The 16744-nt window shown below is 39.7% G+C and overlaps 1 protein-coding gene across 1 annotated transcript; it reads right to left on the bottom strand.

The window, feature by feature from the left end:
• Positions 1–6: 6 nt before the first annotated feature.
• On the bottom strand, positions 7–3469 carry LOC105038091 (F-box only protein 6-like). The gene is made up of 2 exons (XM_019848230.3): positions 2022–3469; positions 7–312 (listed from the first exon to the last, which is right to left on the bottom strand). The coding sequence occupies exons 1-2, from the start codon at positions 3145–3147 to the stop codon at positions 293–295; spliced, it is 1146 nt and encodes a 381-aa protein (XP_019703789.1). The 5' UTR covers positions 3148–3469; the 3' UTR covers positions 7–292.
• Positions 3470–16744: the final 13275 nt, after the last annotated feature.

The raw sequence follows: 16744 nt of genomic DNA, 5'->3' as shown, positions 1-16744 counted from the left end.
CTCACATTCTAAATCATGTAATTATAAGGTTGAGTCCACATTCTAAATATGAACTTCTTCAAGTCAAACATGGACAATCCCAGTATTTAGCAAAAGTAGTAACGGTGACAAGTTGCTGTTCATCTACCACTTCAGTCACATCTGAAGGCCCCTTCTCAGCATGATCGACTAAGGATATAATGATATCAGCCAACGCCAACCATTTTTCGGACAAAGGAGGAGCCAAGTAGAGGCAGTGGGCCAGCGAAAGAGTGGTTCAGGTGACCGCATGATCAACTAAAGATATACAATGTCACTCGGATCCTTTATCATCTGTGACATTAATCATATACAAGAACGAATCAGTATCACAGATGGCTAATATTTACAAACGAAAACAAGAACAAATTCAAAATTATTAATTGAACTCATTGCCAAGCCCTAACTGTATGGTTCGGAAGCATCATGATTCGTCACTTTTTTCATATGAAATAAGCAAGCATGCATGTAGAATAGTACTCCGGATAGAGTTGTCATTTGATATTGCCTGTCATGGTTGGTTCAGGCAAAACAACTGAAAGTTGGCAATGTTATAGCGTGTTGATTACATAGAGATATAGGTGCCTCTCTTTCTACCTTTTTTTGGCAAACAATTACAACGAATGGAATAGAGAAAGTCCGTACATATCCTATGAACTTTGCTTTTTTTTTTTAGAACAAAAAAATCAGATACTATATGGAAGCATTGCAGAATGACCCAGATAACGGAATAATTCCTCAGGGTAGCTGATGTTGTACAATACAAAGATATGTATATGGAAATGGACAAAAAGAGTGATCAGTTTTGACCATCTTAGTTGAGACAGGTTATGCATTACAGAGACCAAGGTCATGTTTAATGATGCCCACGGCCTTGGACAATAAAAGTAATCCACAGTCTTCATAATAAGCAATCAGTTATGGCAAAAAAAAATGACTAGAAAATGATAAATTAAGTAGGAATGGTAACGGATCGGATATAGATTCGATCAGTCTATATTCATATCTATTTTGTAAATAAAAATTTTATATTCATATCCGTTTCGTATCCGATCGGATCAAGTAGAAATGCGAATTGGATCAGATTAGTTATATATAAATAATATAAAATTATTATAATATATTTTTATGTTTAAGGTAGCTAATGATATATCCTTATGTTTGTGGTGTTAAAATGTTAAATTCATCTCACCCACATTCTATTTACAAACCTCTAACTTTCTACTGTGATGGTAACATCAACTTTCTCAAAATTTTAATAAAATTAAAATTACAGATCAAATCATAAAAATTTCAACGATAGACAGCAGATAGCTCATCAGTCATAAGAATTTGCCTAGAAAAAAAAATCTTTCAGTGATGGTTCCCCAATAAATAAGATGAATCGATCTCCTGTTGCTACCTTCAATTCTGCATTTCTAAAAATGCTGCCTGATATCATGATTTTTTCCAACTTTAAATAATTTTATGAGGTTTAAAATCTTTCAAGTAATCTCACCCATAATTGATGCTGGTTAACAGGGCAAGCAGATCAAACAAGTGAAAATACTAAATTTGAATGGCATATTGGTTCCAGTTGGGCTGGCAAAAATACAAGTTGACTATCAATGTGGATACATAGCATCAACTAAAAATCTTTCAAGTAACTTCACCCACCCAACAATTGAAAATACGACGTGGAATATGGAACCACAAAATTTTTTTTTGCTCTTATAAAACACTGCCTACGTTCGAATAACTTGAGGCAAGAAAATTTGGATAATTTTTATCGAATCCATCGCTATCAGCAACCTCATAATATATTTTTTTTGCATGCCTCAAACCAAAAAGAAAAAAAAAAATTCAAGTGTTTTTCTAGGCCAACCAAAATTTAGATGAATATAAAATGTTAAAAATATAAAAGATAAATAAGAAATTAAGAAAATGATAAAACATAGAATAATCTTTCTATATTTATATGAACCCAAATAATAACAAAGAAATTAATTCACAATATATATTACCATTATCTTCTGTATGCCTTCCATTCGATCCTTTCAGCGGATAGATACGTGGCTCCATCGCATGCCCAAACCAAAACCTTCTCTCCGCAGGGATTGCATCACACGGCAGCGGCCACCACCATCTCCTCGCAGGCAAATCAAACATCAACACAGTACTATCCAGATCGTTGAAGAAACAAACAACCCCCCTCCGTGCTGCCGTCGAGAAAGAAAAAAAATCGAGCCTGCGACCTCTAAATCTTCTGAAAAATCGATTAGGCATGAAGCAGATCGACCTCCATTCTTTCTTCGGTAAATCGAGCTCCCAAATCCTAATCGTAGCAATGCATCCCACATTTGCCACGCCCCCAACCAAGAACAATCTATCTTCATAATCCAAGATATGGGAATGAACAACCGGCGGCATCGCCACGTCTACGAGGTTCCAATCGCCGCCGATCGGATCGAAGGTCAATAGATGATTGGGCCCTTGGCTGAGGACGAACAGTAGGCCGTCCAAGAACACGGCGCTGCCGAGATCCAAAAATTGGCGGGGAAGCTGGCCCTTGAGCTCCCACCGGCCGGAACGGGAGTCGAAGACCCGGGACTCAAGGGGATCGGTCCGGCTAACGGCGACGATCTTGTACTGGGCCGCGGGGAATTCATCGATGAGAGCGATGACGCGGGGTTTGATGACGGACTCCACCTCGGGAAGAAGGGCGATAGTGGCGCCGGAGAGAAGGTTGCGGACGGCGAGGCGTCTGTGGTCGTCCAAGACCACGAGGAGGCAGCCATCGGAGGCGAGGGGGAGGAAGACGGGGCGGCGGTGGAGGCGGAGTCTGAACCAGCGGTCGCGGGAGGGCTGGTAGGCGGCGGGGGAGAGATGGTCGGTGAATGGGATGAGGTAGAGGTCGTCGGGATTGCGGCGGAGGGAGGAGAGGAAGGTGGGTGAGCGGATGGTGGAGCGCCAGGAGCGGGAGACGCACTGGCAGCGGGCGAGGGTGGAGACGGGGAGGAGGGAGAGGATTGATTCTTGGATGTTGAGAGGGAGGAGGTCCCACGGGAAGAAGGGGGCCGGGTCTTGATCGGATTTGGAAGATTGCTCCATTTCGATTGGAGGGATCTTCGGTTGAAGGCTGCGCAGCATTCGTTTCTGCAAATAATCTTTCCAGGTAATATGTCATATTTATACCATAAAAACGCGGGATTTTCTTTTTCTTTTTGAATGGAGTAAGAAAAAAAATAAAAGATCCAAAACTATGGCAAATCCTAACGAAACTTATGAATAGTATGCACGTACGAGCATCTAATAAGCACACTTGGGTAAGTTTCTCATATTTTTGAAAAAGAAGATAGGCTGCAAATTAACGGCTAGAATCTTGAATAGAATCAACGGTATCAATCAAACAAAAATTTAAACAAAAAATCTCTTAATTATAGGTTGAATCTATGGATCAATATCGGATCGAACCAGCAACTGGTAGCTTTATAATATGTTATTGGTCTAAGAGTAGGTTGTCTAGGTTTTTAGAAAAGTTGATTTCAAAATTGATTCCACTTATATCTGTTTTGTTGCTTTCGATCTCTATACCTAAGGTCGGACCTATCGAGGTGGAGATGATCGAGGTGCAGTTGTTGGAGCTCTACTCAAAAATTTGCAAAAAGTCTCCATCAAGATGTTTTTCGGTAAAAAATCTCTGATGCTTAAATCTGGAGATGGAGAACAATGAGAGGAAAAGAATGAGAGTGGAGAACTTACTTTGAGGATTTCTATACCTCTTTATTTATAGGGGAGTTGGAGTCGTACATGTCTCGAAGTCTTGATTGGCCTTCGAATTTTGTGTGTAGATTGAGTTGGTGAGAGTTCTTTTCTTTTGAAGAAGATCCAATCATGAAAGAGATCTTCTCTATCTAAACTTATTGAATTTGCTGGCGAGGTGGATTCTATCAATGGTAGTTCTCCAAACGTAGTTCGATTTTGGCCAACCTAAAATAGCTCGTTAAGAACTGAGGTGAACTCCTCGGCTTATGCTGAGGATCCAGCTACTACTTTCAATTTATTATGGCGTGGCCGGTAACCTTTGGGTCCATTATTGATATGTGGTTTGATCCAATCTATCTTTCAATATTCGATCGATGTCGAGGATGCATCTAGTCGAGGTCGAGATGGAGATTCACAACATATACCCCCACTCTCGAGCTCGAGCTTGAATAAGATAGGTCGAAGAGAGTTTTAGTTCGAGGTCGAGGTCACTTTTGTCAAGCTATTTTCAGCTAACACGTGTCGAAAATCGATATTGTACGGTGAACCATCTCCGCATCCGGGCTGTCGGATCTCTAGATCTATGAGAGCTCTGTTCTAACCAATTATGGATTGCCATTTGGCGCACATCAGTGGAGGGAGGTGATTCATCTGTAGATCGGAGCTATCTAAGCTTTTATAAATACGTACTGTTATGCTTTTTTACTTTTTAGTATGTTTACTATTTTGGGGGAAGAAACTCTGCCACTTGACTCTCGATGATTCTCCTCAGTCAATGCTAAGCTCTGCTTGTTGACCCCAGTCTGCACCCTTAGTTTGCTTGGCTACATCTCCTTTTAGGTCAGTCCTTCGTCTTCTCTTTAGTTTTTCGAGATGAGTGCATCGAGTTCGTCTCCATCCGCTTGGATCTCGAGTGATGACCTGAGAGATGCGGACCCGATGTCCGATGTAAGATGTTCTTTAGGTGAACCCGAAGTGAGTGGAATACTGACTTTGGCCCCTTTCAGGTTGGTTCCATCATCTTCCCAGAGGACTTAGAGGTCATCTGTTTAAGGTACCAGATCACGGCCAAATTTGGGCTGGAGGTTGCTGGTTCTGGGAGCACATATCTCTTCTCCCCGATGTAGGATCAGCCTTTACGAAGAATCTTTTAAGGCCGGATTTAGGTTACCTCTTAACTTCTTAATTATAGAGTTGCTAAATACATACCAAATAGCCTCATGCTGTATAGCATCGCACTCATGGCATTTAATCATAGATTTTTTGATACATTGCTTTCTCCTCGGGATCGAACTGACCTCCCATCTCTTTAGAGCATCCTTCACATTGAAGGAACACGAGGCTGGGTGGTGGTATACCTCTTTTTGGAAAGGGCGTTATCTTTTTCGAGGTGCTCCTTTCTCAATACATAACTAGGAGCAGTATTTCTTTATCTCGACTGAGCAATCCTGGGATATAAGCACGTCATGGGATCGACCTCAGAGGTCAATAGTCAGAAATCCTATTTTATCCGATGCCGAAGAGGATGTGCTGAAGCTTATCTATGGCCATGCCTCTTCCTCGCTCTCTAAACTCCTTTCCAAGGATAATTTGCATGAGGTCTGATTGAGCCCGATCGATCCTGCAAGTAAATTATTTTTTGGAGTTCTTTATCTCGGCTTTCTTTCTTGATTGACCTTTGTTCTTGTCTAGATATGAGGGTCAAAGATATTGAAGCTCTTCACCAAGCTACCAAAAGGAAGAAGACTGCCATGGCCCTTGCTCCAAAGCATGGCCGAACTGAGGTTGTCCTTGCCCAGCCCGCTGCTGGCGGCTCTTCGGAGCCGAGTGGTGCTCCTCCGAGGAAGGAGCTTTTGTCTGGGGCTTAGCCCGTACAAGCCCTTAGGTCCATTCCACCTGGGAATCAGTCCCCCAATCTTCTGCATCCTCATCACATTGAGGTTCGGGCATACCCCAGATTTAGATGCAAATATCTTCTCATCCGATCAATCGATCGCTAAAATTTCTCCATAGTCGAAAGCTCCGACCTAATCTGAGGCTTGGGAAGATAGATTGAGTTTTGATAATTATTGAGTCACTGGGGAGCTTCTTCGGACGGCAATGACTCCTACCAATGTTTAGGCCTTGAACAGAAAGGTGGTGCTTTTCGTGTCCAAGACTCATACAACTCCCTTCTCCGAGTAAGTGTTATTTTTTGGTCAAGCTCTCATTTAGTTTGTCATCATCGTTATTCAGATTTCTTTGCTCTTCTTCTTTCTTCCCCCCATTTTTTTTATTTTTATGGCAGCTTGTCCACCATGTTGACCACTTCATCGAGGTGATCTAGGAAGCCCAATGAATTTTGAGAGAGGCCGAAGATAAGACTGGACAAGCCAATAAGAGGGCAGACGATGCCATGCTCTCGAAAATCAAGATCGAGGAGTAGGTCAAGTCACTGAAGGCTGAGGTGAAGCGACTGGGAGCTGAACTCACCAAAATCTGAAGTGATGCTGAAGCTCGATTGTTGGTGGAGGCCAACAAGTGGGAAAAGGAGCTGGAAGCTATGAAGATTGTCGCGATCGAAGCTTTTCGTTCTTCGAAAGAGCTCCAAACAATCACAATGGAGTTTGCCTTTGAGTCTTATCTATAGGGACTGACAGACTTCAAGGTGAAAGTTAGGAGCCAATTCCCGACTTTGACCTCAAGCCCTTGGAGTCGGATGGTGAAGAGGAGGAAGTGGCTAAGGTTGCTGAAGGGGAGGTGCAAGCTAAGGAGATTTTTAGCCCGATGCATGGAGATCAGGAGGCTGAGGGTGCGGTGTCAGTTCATCCTTTGATGATAATTATCCTCTTGGATCTCAGCAACATCGATGACTCCCATGACCCTAATGGGGCTTAAAATTTTATTGTACCTAAGCTCGAGCCTATCCGAGCTAATGAATTGGTTGGTCCATTTTTGTTGTCTTCAATTTTAGTCGAGGTATTTAGTCGAGCATGTATTTCAATAGATTGTCAATAACTAAAGATGTAGCCATCATTTTTTTGTTTCTCTAGATAGCCATATGAAGATGAGGTTTAAAAATGAGGTAGCCCAACTCTGTTCGTCCGAGAATGAGGAATGCACGTTGAAGGGCCATGGAGATGTGTTCTGTTCAACTCATCTGAGGATGAGGAGCGCACGATTTCATTAATCATGGAGATGTGTTCCGCTTAGCTCATCTGAGGATGAAGAGTACACGATGGAGAATCATAAAGATGCATACCGCTCAGCTTGTTTGAAGATGAGGAGCACGCATTGGAGACCTGTGGAGATGTGTACCTCTCCGATCGTCTGAGGATGAGGAGTGCACATTGCAGATCTATGGAGATGCATACTGCTCAACTCATCTAAGGATGGAGAGCACACAATGGAGAATCATGGAGACGCATTTTGCTCAGCTCGTCCGAGGATAAGGAGCACGCGATGGAGAATCATGGAGATACATACCGCTTAGCTTGTCTGAGGATGAGGAGTACATACTGAAGACCTGTGGAGATGTATTTCGCTCAGCTCATTCATGGATGAGAAGCACGTGATGGAGAATCGTAGAGACATATTCTTTTCAGTTTGTTCGAGGATGAGGAGCGTGCGATGGAGAATCGTGGAGATGCATACCACTTAGTTCGTCCGAAGATGAGAAGCACATGTTGGAGGTCCATGGAGATACATTTCACTCAGCTCGTCTGTGGACAAGGAGCGTACAATGAAGAATCATGGAGACACATTTTGTTCAGCTCGTTCGAGGATGAGGAGCACGTAATGGAGAATCATGAAGATGCATTCCGCTTAGCTCATTCGTAGATGAAGAGTGTATGATGAAAAATTATAGAGATGCATTCCACTAAGCTCGTCCATAGACTGAAGCACACGTTGGAGGATTTAGGAGAACATTTAATCTTGTAAAAATAAATCTTTATTGCTTGATTCAATAAAAATTATAACTAAGGGTGGTAAACATGTAGGTTGTTAGAGTTTTAGGTTCTGGAGATTGGGATTCCATCCAGTCGACGAAGGCAATATGCTTCTGGTTGAACCACTTCATCAATATGATACGAACTTTTTCAATTTGGCACGAGCTTCTCCTGTTTGGTCAAACGAGACACTTCGGCTCTTCGGAGGATAAGATCTCCTTCTTGAAAGGCTTTACCTTTGACCCTTGAACTGTATTACCGAACTATCCTCTATTGGTAGTTGGCCATTCGTACTCATGCCCGCTCTTGGATGTCCTCCAATAAGTCCAGATTCACCCTTAGCCCAATCAAGTTGCTATCTTCATCAAATTCTTCCATCTGAAGTGATGGTAGATCAATCTCCAAAGGTATGACGGCTTCGGACCCAAAAGCTTGTTTGAAGGGAGTCTCTCCAATGAGAACTCGTTGGGTTGTGTCGTACGTTCAAAGTATATTGTACAACTTTTCCACCCACAATCCTTTAGCTTAACCAAGCCGAGCCTTGAGCCCCTACAGCAAAGTCCTATTACTTACCTCAGCCTCACCATTGCTTTGGGGATGATCTATCGAAATCAACTGATGGGAGATGCCAAGTCCGTTACAAAATTTTATGAACTTCGAATTGTCAAACTAGTGTTTGTTGTCTGTGATAATAGCCCGAGGCAAACCAAACTAATAAATAATAGACTTTCATAGAAAATCATAGACTTTAACCTCGGTGATGGTTGCCAATGCTTTCGCTTCCATCTATTTGGTGAAGTAGTTGATTGCGATGAGTAAAAACTTCTTCTGCATGATAACGATAGAAAAGGATCCAAGAATATCCATCCCTCACTAGGCGAAAGGCCAAGGTATGGTGATCGAGGCCAGAGGGGTCTAAGGTTGACATTGAATATTGGAGTTCTTCTAACATTGGTCATATTTGCTCACTAGGTTGGGTGCATTTTTCTGCATGCTTGGCCGAAAATATTCCTATCGAAGTACCTTGTGAGCAACTATCTTACCCCCTACGTGGTTGTCACAGATCCCTTCGTGAACCTCGCAAAGGGCATATTCCGCTTTCGAGGGTCGGAGACACCAAAGTAAGGGAAGAGAGAATGACCTTTTGTATATCTTTTCATCATACATGAGGTATTGAGGTGTGAGGTGCCTTAGCTTTTTAGCTTCTTCTTGATCGACCGGCAACACTCCATCTTGCAAGTATTGAAAAATCAGATCTATCCAGTATGGTTCAAGGTTTGTTTGCATCATCAGGGGCTCCTCAATAGTTGGTTGTTCAAGAGTCTCCAAGTATGAACTTCTTTTCAGGTCGGCAATCCCAAGAGTGGCGAGTTTAGATAATAGGTCAGCTCTCACATTTTCTGACCTCGGTATCTATTGGATTTTCATGATGGTGAAGCCAAAGGTAAGATCCTTCACTTTCTATAAATACTTCATCATGTTATGTTTTCGTGCCTCATACTCACTTTGCACCTGTCCGATGATGAGCTGGGAGTCACTATGAATCTATAGATACTGAACTCCTATTTCTTTTGCCATCCTCAAGCAGGGTTTCACACTCAGCTTTATTATTTGAGATAAAAAACTCAAAACACAAGATGTACTCAACAACTACTCCATCTGAATTAGTCAAAATCAGTCCAGCTTCTGAGCCGACCATATTGGAAGAGCCATCGACATAGAGAACCCAGCATTCTTCGATTGCCGGGGCTGTTAATTCATCACCTGACTCCTTATCCAGGATGGTGCATTTCAAGACAAAATCAACTAACACCTGAGCTTTGATAGATGGCCTTAGGTAATCCTTTATATCAAACTCTCCTAGCTCAACAGCCCATTTAGCTAGCTGACCTAAAGTATCTGGTCTGTGAAGTACCGATGTAATCGTTTGATTGGTGAGAATAGCAATGGTGTATGCCTAGAAGTACGAGTGCAACTTCTTGAAGGATACCACGAGGACGTAAACCATCTTTTCTAACTTTGTATGTCTGACCTTGGCATCATGAAGAACTCGACGAACATAGTAAACCAGCCTTGGCACCTTAGCTTCCTATCGCATAAGGGTCAAACTAACACTAAGGGTAAAACTACAAGATATAGATATAACACCTCTTCAGGCTCCACCTTGCTTAGAAGGGTTGGTGAGCCAAGGTGTCTCTTCAGTTCATCAAAAGAAACTTGGTATTGCTCGGACCACTGGAAGTCCTTTGCTTGTTTAAGAGCTTTGAAAAATAGAAGACTTTTTTCTGTCGATCTTGAGAGGAACCTGCTGAGGGCCGCGATCCTTCCAGTCAAGCGCTGTGCCTCCTTGATCATCTTCGGGGGTTTCATCTCTTGAAGAGCTTGAACCTTCTTAGGGTTTACTTCAATCTCCCACTGCAACAGCATGAAGTCGAAAAATTTATCGAAGGTGATGCCAAACGCGTATTTGCTGGGGTTGAGCTTTATTTAAAAATATCGTAGTATAGCGAATATCTCCTCGAGGTCGGTGATGTGGTACTTAGTGGTTTTGCCTTTGACGAGCATATCATCCACATATACCTAGTTTCTGTTGATTTGCTCCTTGACGATTTTATTGATGAGCTGTTGGTTGGTCACACCTGTATTTTTTAAATCAAATGGCATGACCCTGTAAGAAAAAAGACCCTAATCAGTGACAAAAGATGATTTTTCTTCATCCTCGGGAGCCATTCGAATTTGATTGTATTTGAAGAAGACGTCCATAAAGGATAGGAGTTGATGGTCTGAGGTTGCATCTACCAGTTGATCAATTCAAGGTAGGAGATAGCTATCTTTAGGACACACCTCGTTGAGGTTGGTGTAATCAATGCATATGCGTCACTTCCTGTTAGCCTTCTAAACTAGTACCATATTACTAACCATTCTAGATAATACTTCTCTCGGATGAATCCTATCTTTAGGAGTTTGTCGACCTTCTCTCTTATGGCTTTTGGTCATTCAGGGGCAAAACTGTATCTCGTTTGTCTAACTGGGCAGTGCTTTATGTCCACATTTAAGTGATGAACTATGACCTCTGAGTTAATGCCTAGCATATCAGAAGCCAACCAGATGAATACATCTGTATTGGCTTGAAGAAATGAGGTGAGATGCAGTCGATCTTCCTCACATAAGTTGGAGCCGATCTTAACAACTCTCTTCGGATCAACTTCATCCACCACTAGTGGGACAAGATCTTCCACTGGCTGACCTCTCTATTCAGTTAGTTCATCTTGGACGTCAAGCTCCTTCGCTGATTATTTTTTAGGTGCTTCTTACCGCAAGGTCGTCATATAACATTCCTTTGCTAACTGCTGATTATCTCAGAGCTTACCAATTCCGTGGGGAGTTGGAAATTTTACCACTAGGTGATGGGTTGAGACCATAGCTTGGAGAAAGTTCAATCCATCAACCCATAGCTTGGAGAAAGCTGAATCCAGACTGATCTAAGATAGCATTATATGTTAGGAACTAGGGCTCGGCTCTACATGCAATGAGATGTGAAGAATAGCAGGAGGAAAAAGGAAAGAACACCAAATGGCACACACAAAAGAATATAAAGATTTATGTGGTTCGGAGTCTCTTGCTCCTACATCAATGATCCCACAAAAAATGTTTACTATATAATCAGAAAATTTACAAGAGTATAAGAGATGGAAGGCAACTCTCTCTCACATGCTCTCTCTTCTATACGGCACAACCGTCAGCTCTAATACATTTGATACCCAATGATTATCTATTTATATCAGGGATTAGGGCTAACAACTGATAGAGATATTTTCGAATTTGCCCTCTATTCTAATGAGATAGGAAAGGAGAATCACAACCATCAGTAGTGTATATCCTCTACCATTTGTCCGATGGGGTTTCACCCCCTCGACAAGGGAGTGCTGCCCCCCTTGACCCCCTGCTCACTGGCTGTGTAGCGGGATCTGTGACTACCAATCATAGTGCACAAATAAGACTTGGATCAAGGAGATGGATCAGGCTTCACAATCCTAACAACTCTCCCACTTAGAGACTGAGATATCCAAACATGCATTCATCTAAAAAATACAAACTCTTATATCATAAATCTATATACTCTGTGCAGCACCTCCATTCAACTAGCTTCGGAGGTCAATTAAAGCCATACATAGCCTCAATTTTTCTATAGTTATTGTCTTTGTCAACATATCAACTAAATTCTCTGGATCTTGAATCTTCTCAAGTGACAAAATTTCATCTTCAAGCAATACCCTGATGAAGTGATATCTCAGCTGTATATGCTTTGTCCTAGCATGAAACATTGAATTCTTGGCAAGATGGATAGCATTCTGGTGGTCGCAAAATAGTACACTACAACTCTACTCTCTATCCAGTTCTTTCAAAAGGTTTTGCAGCCAAATCATCTCTTTGTTGGCTTCTATAATTGCAATATACTCTGCCTCAGTGGTAGAAAGAGCAATAATCTTCTGTAACTATGAAATTCAGCTCACTGTTGTCCTGCCATTGGTACAGACATATCTTGTGGTGCTCCTTCTGGTGTCGATATCACCACCCAAATCAGCATCTATAAAACCTTGTAGTGTTTGACTGTCCCTCTTGAAGTATAAGCCAATATCTTAGGATCCATTTGATAACTTTCCAATTTTGTTCATTTGGATTTGCCATGTATCTACTCATAGCTCCCACTATATGTACAATATCGGATCTCGTGCATACCATTACATACATTAGGCTACTAATAGCTGAAGCATAAGGAACTCTCACCATTCTCTTCAGCTCATCATCATCCTTGGATGATTGCTCCTTCGAAAGTTTGAAATGACTAGCCAAAAGTGTCTTCACCGGCTTTGCATTTGTCATGTTGAACCTATTCAGCATCTTTTCAATGTAGCTAGCTTAAGCAAGCTTTAGAGTACCAGCTACCATGTCCCTTTCAATCCTCAATCCAAGTATCTATTTTACTGCATCCATATCTTTCACTGCAAACTCTCTTGACAGCTCCTTTTTCTATCTTTCAATCTCTCGCATGTTTGGTCCTATTATCAGTATGTCATCAACATATAAAAGTAAGAGGAAGAAACTGCCATCGAGTATCTTGAGATAACATCAATGATCTTTCTGACACCTTGCAAATTCATTGTTAGTCATAAATCCATCAAATTTTTTGTACCACAATCTAGGGGCCTGCTTTAAACCATACAAGCTCTTTTTCAGCTTGCACACAAGATCTTCCCAGCTAGAAAATATGAAACCAACAGGCTACTGCATATATATATATATCCTCATCAATCTCATCATGTAAGAAAATAATAGTAACGTCTAACTATTTTAAGTATAAATTTTCAACTGCTACTATACTTAGAACTACTCCAATTATAGAGAGCTTAACAACAGGAGAAAGAGTTTAGTATAATCAATACCTTCTTTCTGTTGGAAGCTTTTTACAATCAGTCTAGTCTTGTACCTCTTGCTACTATGATGCTCCTCTTTGATCTTATAAACCCACTTATTATATAGAATTTTTTTTCCTTTCAGTAGTGCACTGAGCTCTTAAGTTTAATTTTTGCTCAAGGACTGCATCTCATCCTTCATGGCTAACTCCCACTTCATCGAATCTTTACTTTGCATAGCTTCTTCATAGTATTCGGGTTCACCATCATCTGTCAACAAAAGATAATGAAGAGAAGGTGAATACCTTTCTGGTGGTCTTGAGATTCTCATAGATCTCTTTAGCTGAGGTGTATTTGGCTTTGGTTCAGGATCTTGTTTAGTCCTTTTGACAATATCCTCTATAATTTCTTCCAACTCAACCTGTTCATTCTCCTTGACTAGTTTCCCTATAATATTAGAAATATCCTTGTTCTTGTAGAGATTTCTTTCATTGAAGATCACATTCTTACTTCTGATGATTTTTCTATCTTGCTCACTCCAAAACTTGTAGCTGAATTTATCAGTACCATACCCAATGAAGAAATACTTTCTTGATTTTGTATCGAGTTTGTCTCTCTTTTCAACATTGATGTGCACATAAGAGACACAACCAAAAATCTTTAGGTGAGATAAGCTTACTATCTTCTCTGTCCACTCTTCTTCTGGTAGCTTGTAATCAAGAGCGATTGAGGGATCTCTATTTATCAAATAAGCAGCTGTGCTAATTGCCTCAGCTCAAAACATCTTGGGCAATCCAGCATGAATCCTCATGCTTCTGGCTTTCACATTCAAGGTCTGGTTCATGCGTTCAGCCGCTCCATTCTGTTGAGGTGTGCTCGAGATGATTTTTGCCATCTTGATTCCATTCGTTGCATAGAACTCCTTGAATTCGCTGCTGTTGTATTCATTGCCATTGTCAGACCTCAGACATTGGATCTTCTCATTAGACTCATTTTCATCAGACTTTTTCACTTCTTGAAAATAGCAAATACATCATATTTATTCTTTAGAAAGTAAACCCATACCTTTCTGATGGCGTCATCAATGAATGTGACATAGTACTTCAAGCCTATGAGGGATGCGATCGGAGAGGGACACCACATGTCTGTGTGTACAAGCTTCATCTTCCTTGCCTTTGGTGTTTGATAGATCGTGATGTTATCGTCAGGACACCGTGATTATCAGTTTAAATCCAATTTTTTTAAAAAAATTAAAAATATGTAGAGAGTTGCGACTCAGGTCAAATCTATGGAGAAGAAAATGCTTTGATTTGAAAACTTTGATTTTTATAAAAATTAAAAAATTTTTTGAAAAAGTGATTGAAGTTGGAAAGAAGTAATTAAGAATGTAAAAAAAATAATTTGGTACTAAGATTTACTAATTAGATCTTAGCTTCTACTTACAATAAAAATAAATAGTAAAAATTTAAAAAGCATAAAAATAACTTGATACTAAGATCTACTATCTAAATCTTAGCTTCTACTTACAACAAAAATAAAGAATAAAAATTTAAAGTATACAAAAATAAAATTTAATTATAAAAAATTTAAAAAAATAATAAAATAAAATAAACCATAATAAAGATCTGAAGTAGATTGGTGCAGTCTCATCGAAAAGATGGCCAATGACCTCTTCTTATTTATTCAAACTCTTCAGAACAAACTGAGCTTCCTCTTCTTCTTCTTCTATGGATCCCTACAATTTTTTCTATTTTTTTTTTATTTTTCTATCAATTTTCTCTTTTTTTTGCTATTCTCTACTATTTTTCTCTTGTACCATGGATCCCTTTTTTTATAGATACTGATTTTCCCCAATTTTTGGGAGAAAATGGAGTTCGAAAAGCCTTGAAAATCATATCCAAACTGTGTACAATGTTTCTAGCCATCGGATCATATTTAAATGTATCAAATTTCATTAAAAAATCACTGCTCATCTCTTTATCACGGTCGAAAATGATGTCAGCCATCCGATCGCTCATCAGATTTGATTTGAGCCGTTGATTAGCACAAAAGATCCCTTCTCTCAGTCAGTAACAATGTTGACCATCGGATCACCCTTGAAATTCAATTTGGGCCGTCCGTCAGCACAAAACCTAGATTCTGCCCGATCTGCTCTCATGCATCGCGATAAAAATCAAAGGCTACTGTTCCCATAGGTCGCATGTGGATCCGATGTTGCACGGTCTATACACCATCCTGTGAGCTACATCTATTGCTGTGGACCACCTGTAGATCGAGCGATCAGTCCACCATCCATTGAAAGTCATTTTTAAATAATTTTTTGATGATTTTTGATTGATTTTTGTTCTTCTTGGCTTGTTCTCTATTTTCAACATTTTTTGCTATGTATATAACAAAATTGAGCTTGGATTTGGACTTAATTGGGCTTAATATGATAAAAATCTCCATGACTAATAATTTAAAAAAAATATAACAAATATCAAATAAAAAATAATAAAGATTAAATATTTAATATTTTAATTTTTTTATGCCAAATTTAATACACTGATTACCCCCCTCAATTTGAACATTGCTCATCTTTGAGTAAAGAAAAGATTTAGAGCTAGATACCGTTTAATTTAGAGTTTCAAATTTCATCAGACAATTTTCAAAAAAGGCCATTGATGCTCAATAGAGCGTGAGTGAGGTATATCATTGAGATATTAGTACTAATCAATGTAGAAGTTAAGCTAAGAATACTAATTTTTTTCTAAATTACCACTACCTTTATCTTCAAATTGTCTAACTTTTATATGGGCAAATGTATTGTTATTTCCATCATTTATTATAAAATTTTTTTCACATTGTCTACTTTTTAATGTGAACCACAGTGCTTACTTAGAGGTGAAGGGGCCCAGTTACTCGATAGGAGATCAATATTTAGACTTTGCTCTCTTTTTTTTTAAATATTATACTATTATTGATGTCTTAATTTCTAAAGCTTTTTGTCAGATCCATGTAGTAAGTTTTCAGCCAATGACTTTCGAACCATATGGCTTTAGGACAGTAAGTATAAAATATTTTTCGGACTTACTAGCTCGAATTAACTAGACTATGAGTTAAAATTAGCTTTACAATAGAGCTTCTTTGTCCTTCATAACTTTTGATGTGAAACTCGATGCTTACATAGGCAAAGAGGTCCGCTTACTAAGCATGAAGTTCTTGAAAGTTTTTTTTTATAATATGATTTATTTTATGAAGAATGTTGCTCCTTGAATTGATTTTGATGATTACAAAGCATTTGAGGGGATACTAATAATTTTGGCTTGAAAAAAGATTTATTGTATTTCAGGGGCAAAATTGAAATTTTATCAAGTTCTGATTCGAAAGCCTCAAGAGCAACAGCAGAAGATTTGTAATCTATTGAAGATAATTTTAATATTTTTGAATATATAATTTTTAAAAAAATTATATTTATATTTTTGAGTGGACTCCATGAGTCGACTCATGTCAAAAGGGGCTGAACGGCATGTAGAATTTTTGACTGGCACACCCTATGAGTCGACCCTTGTGCATGAGTTAATCCTATGAGTCGACCTCTGCTGTAGTACAGGCCAAACTTACAGAACAGTCATTTTCTGTTCTGTGCGACAGAAGTCG

This window comes from Elaeis guineensis, chromosome 1 (genome assembly GCF_000442705.2).
Source record: "Elaeis guineensis isolate ETL-2024a chromosome 1, EG11, whole genome shotgun sequence".
Lineage (NCBI taxonomy): Eukaryota > Viridiplantae > Streptophyta > Magnoliopsida > Arecales > Arecaceae > Elaeis > Elaeis guineensis.
The sequence above is the reverse complement of the archived record's forward strand: the minus strand, read 5'-3'. Positions and strand labels throughout refer to the sequence as shown.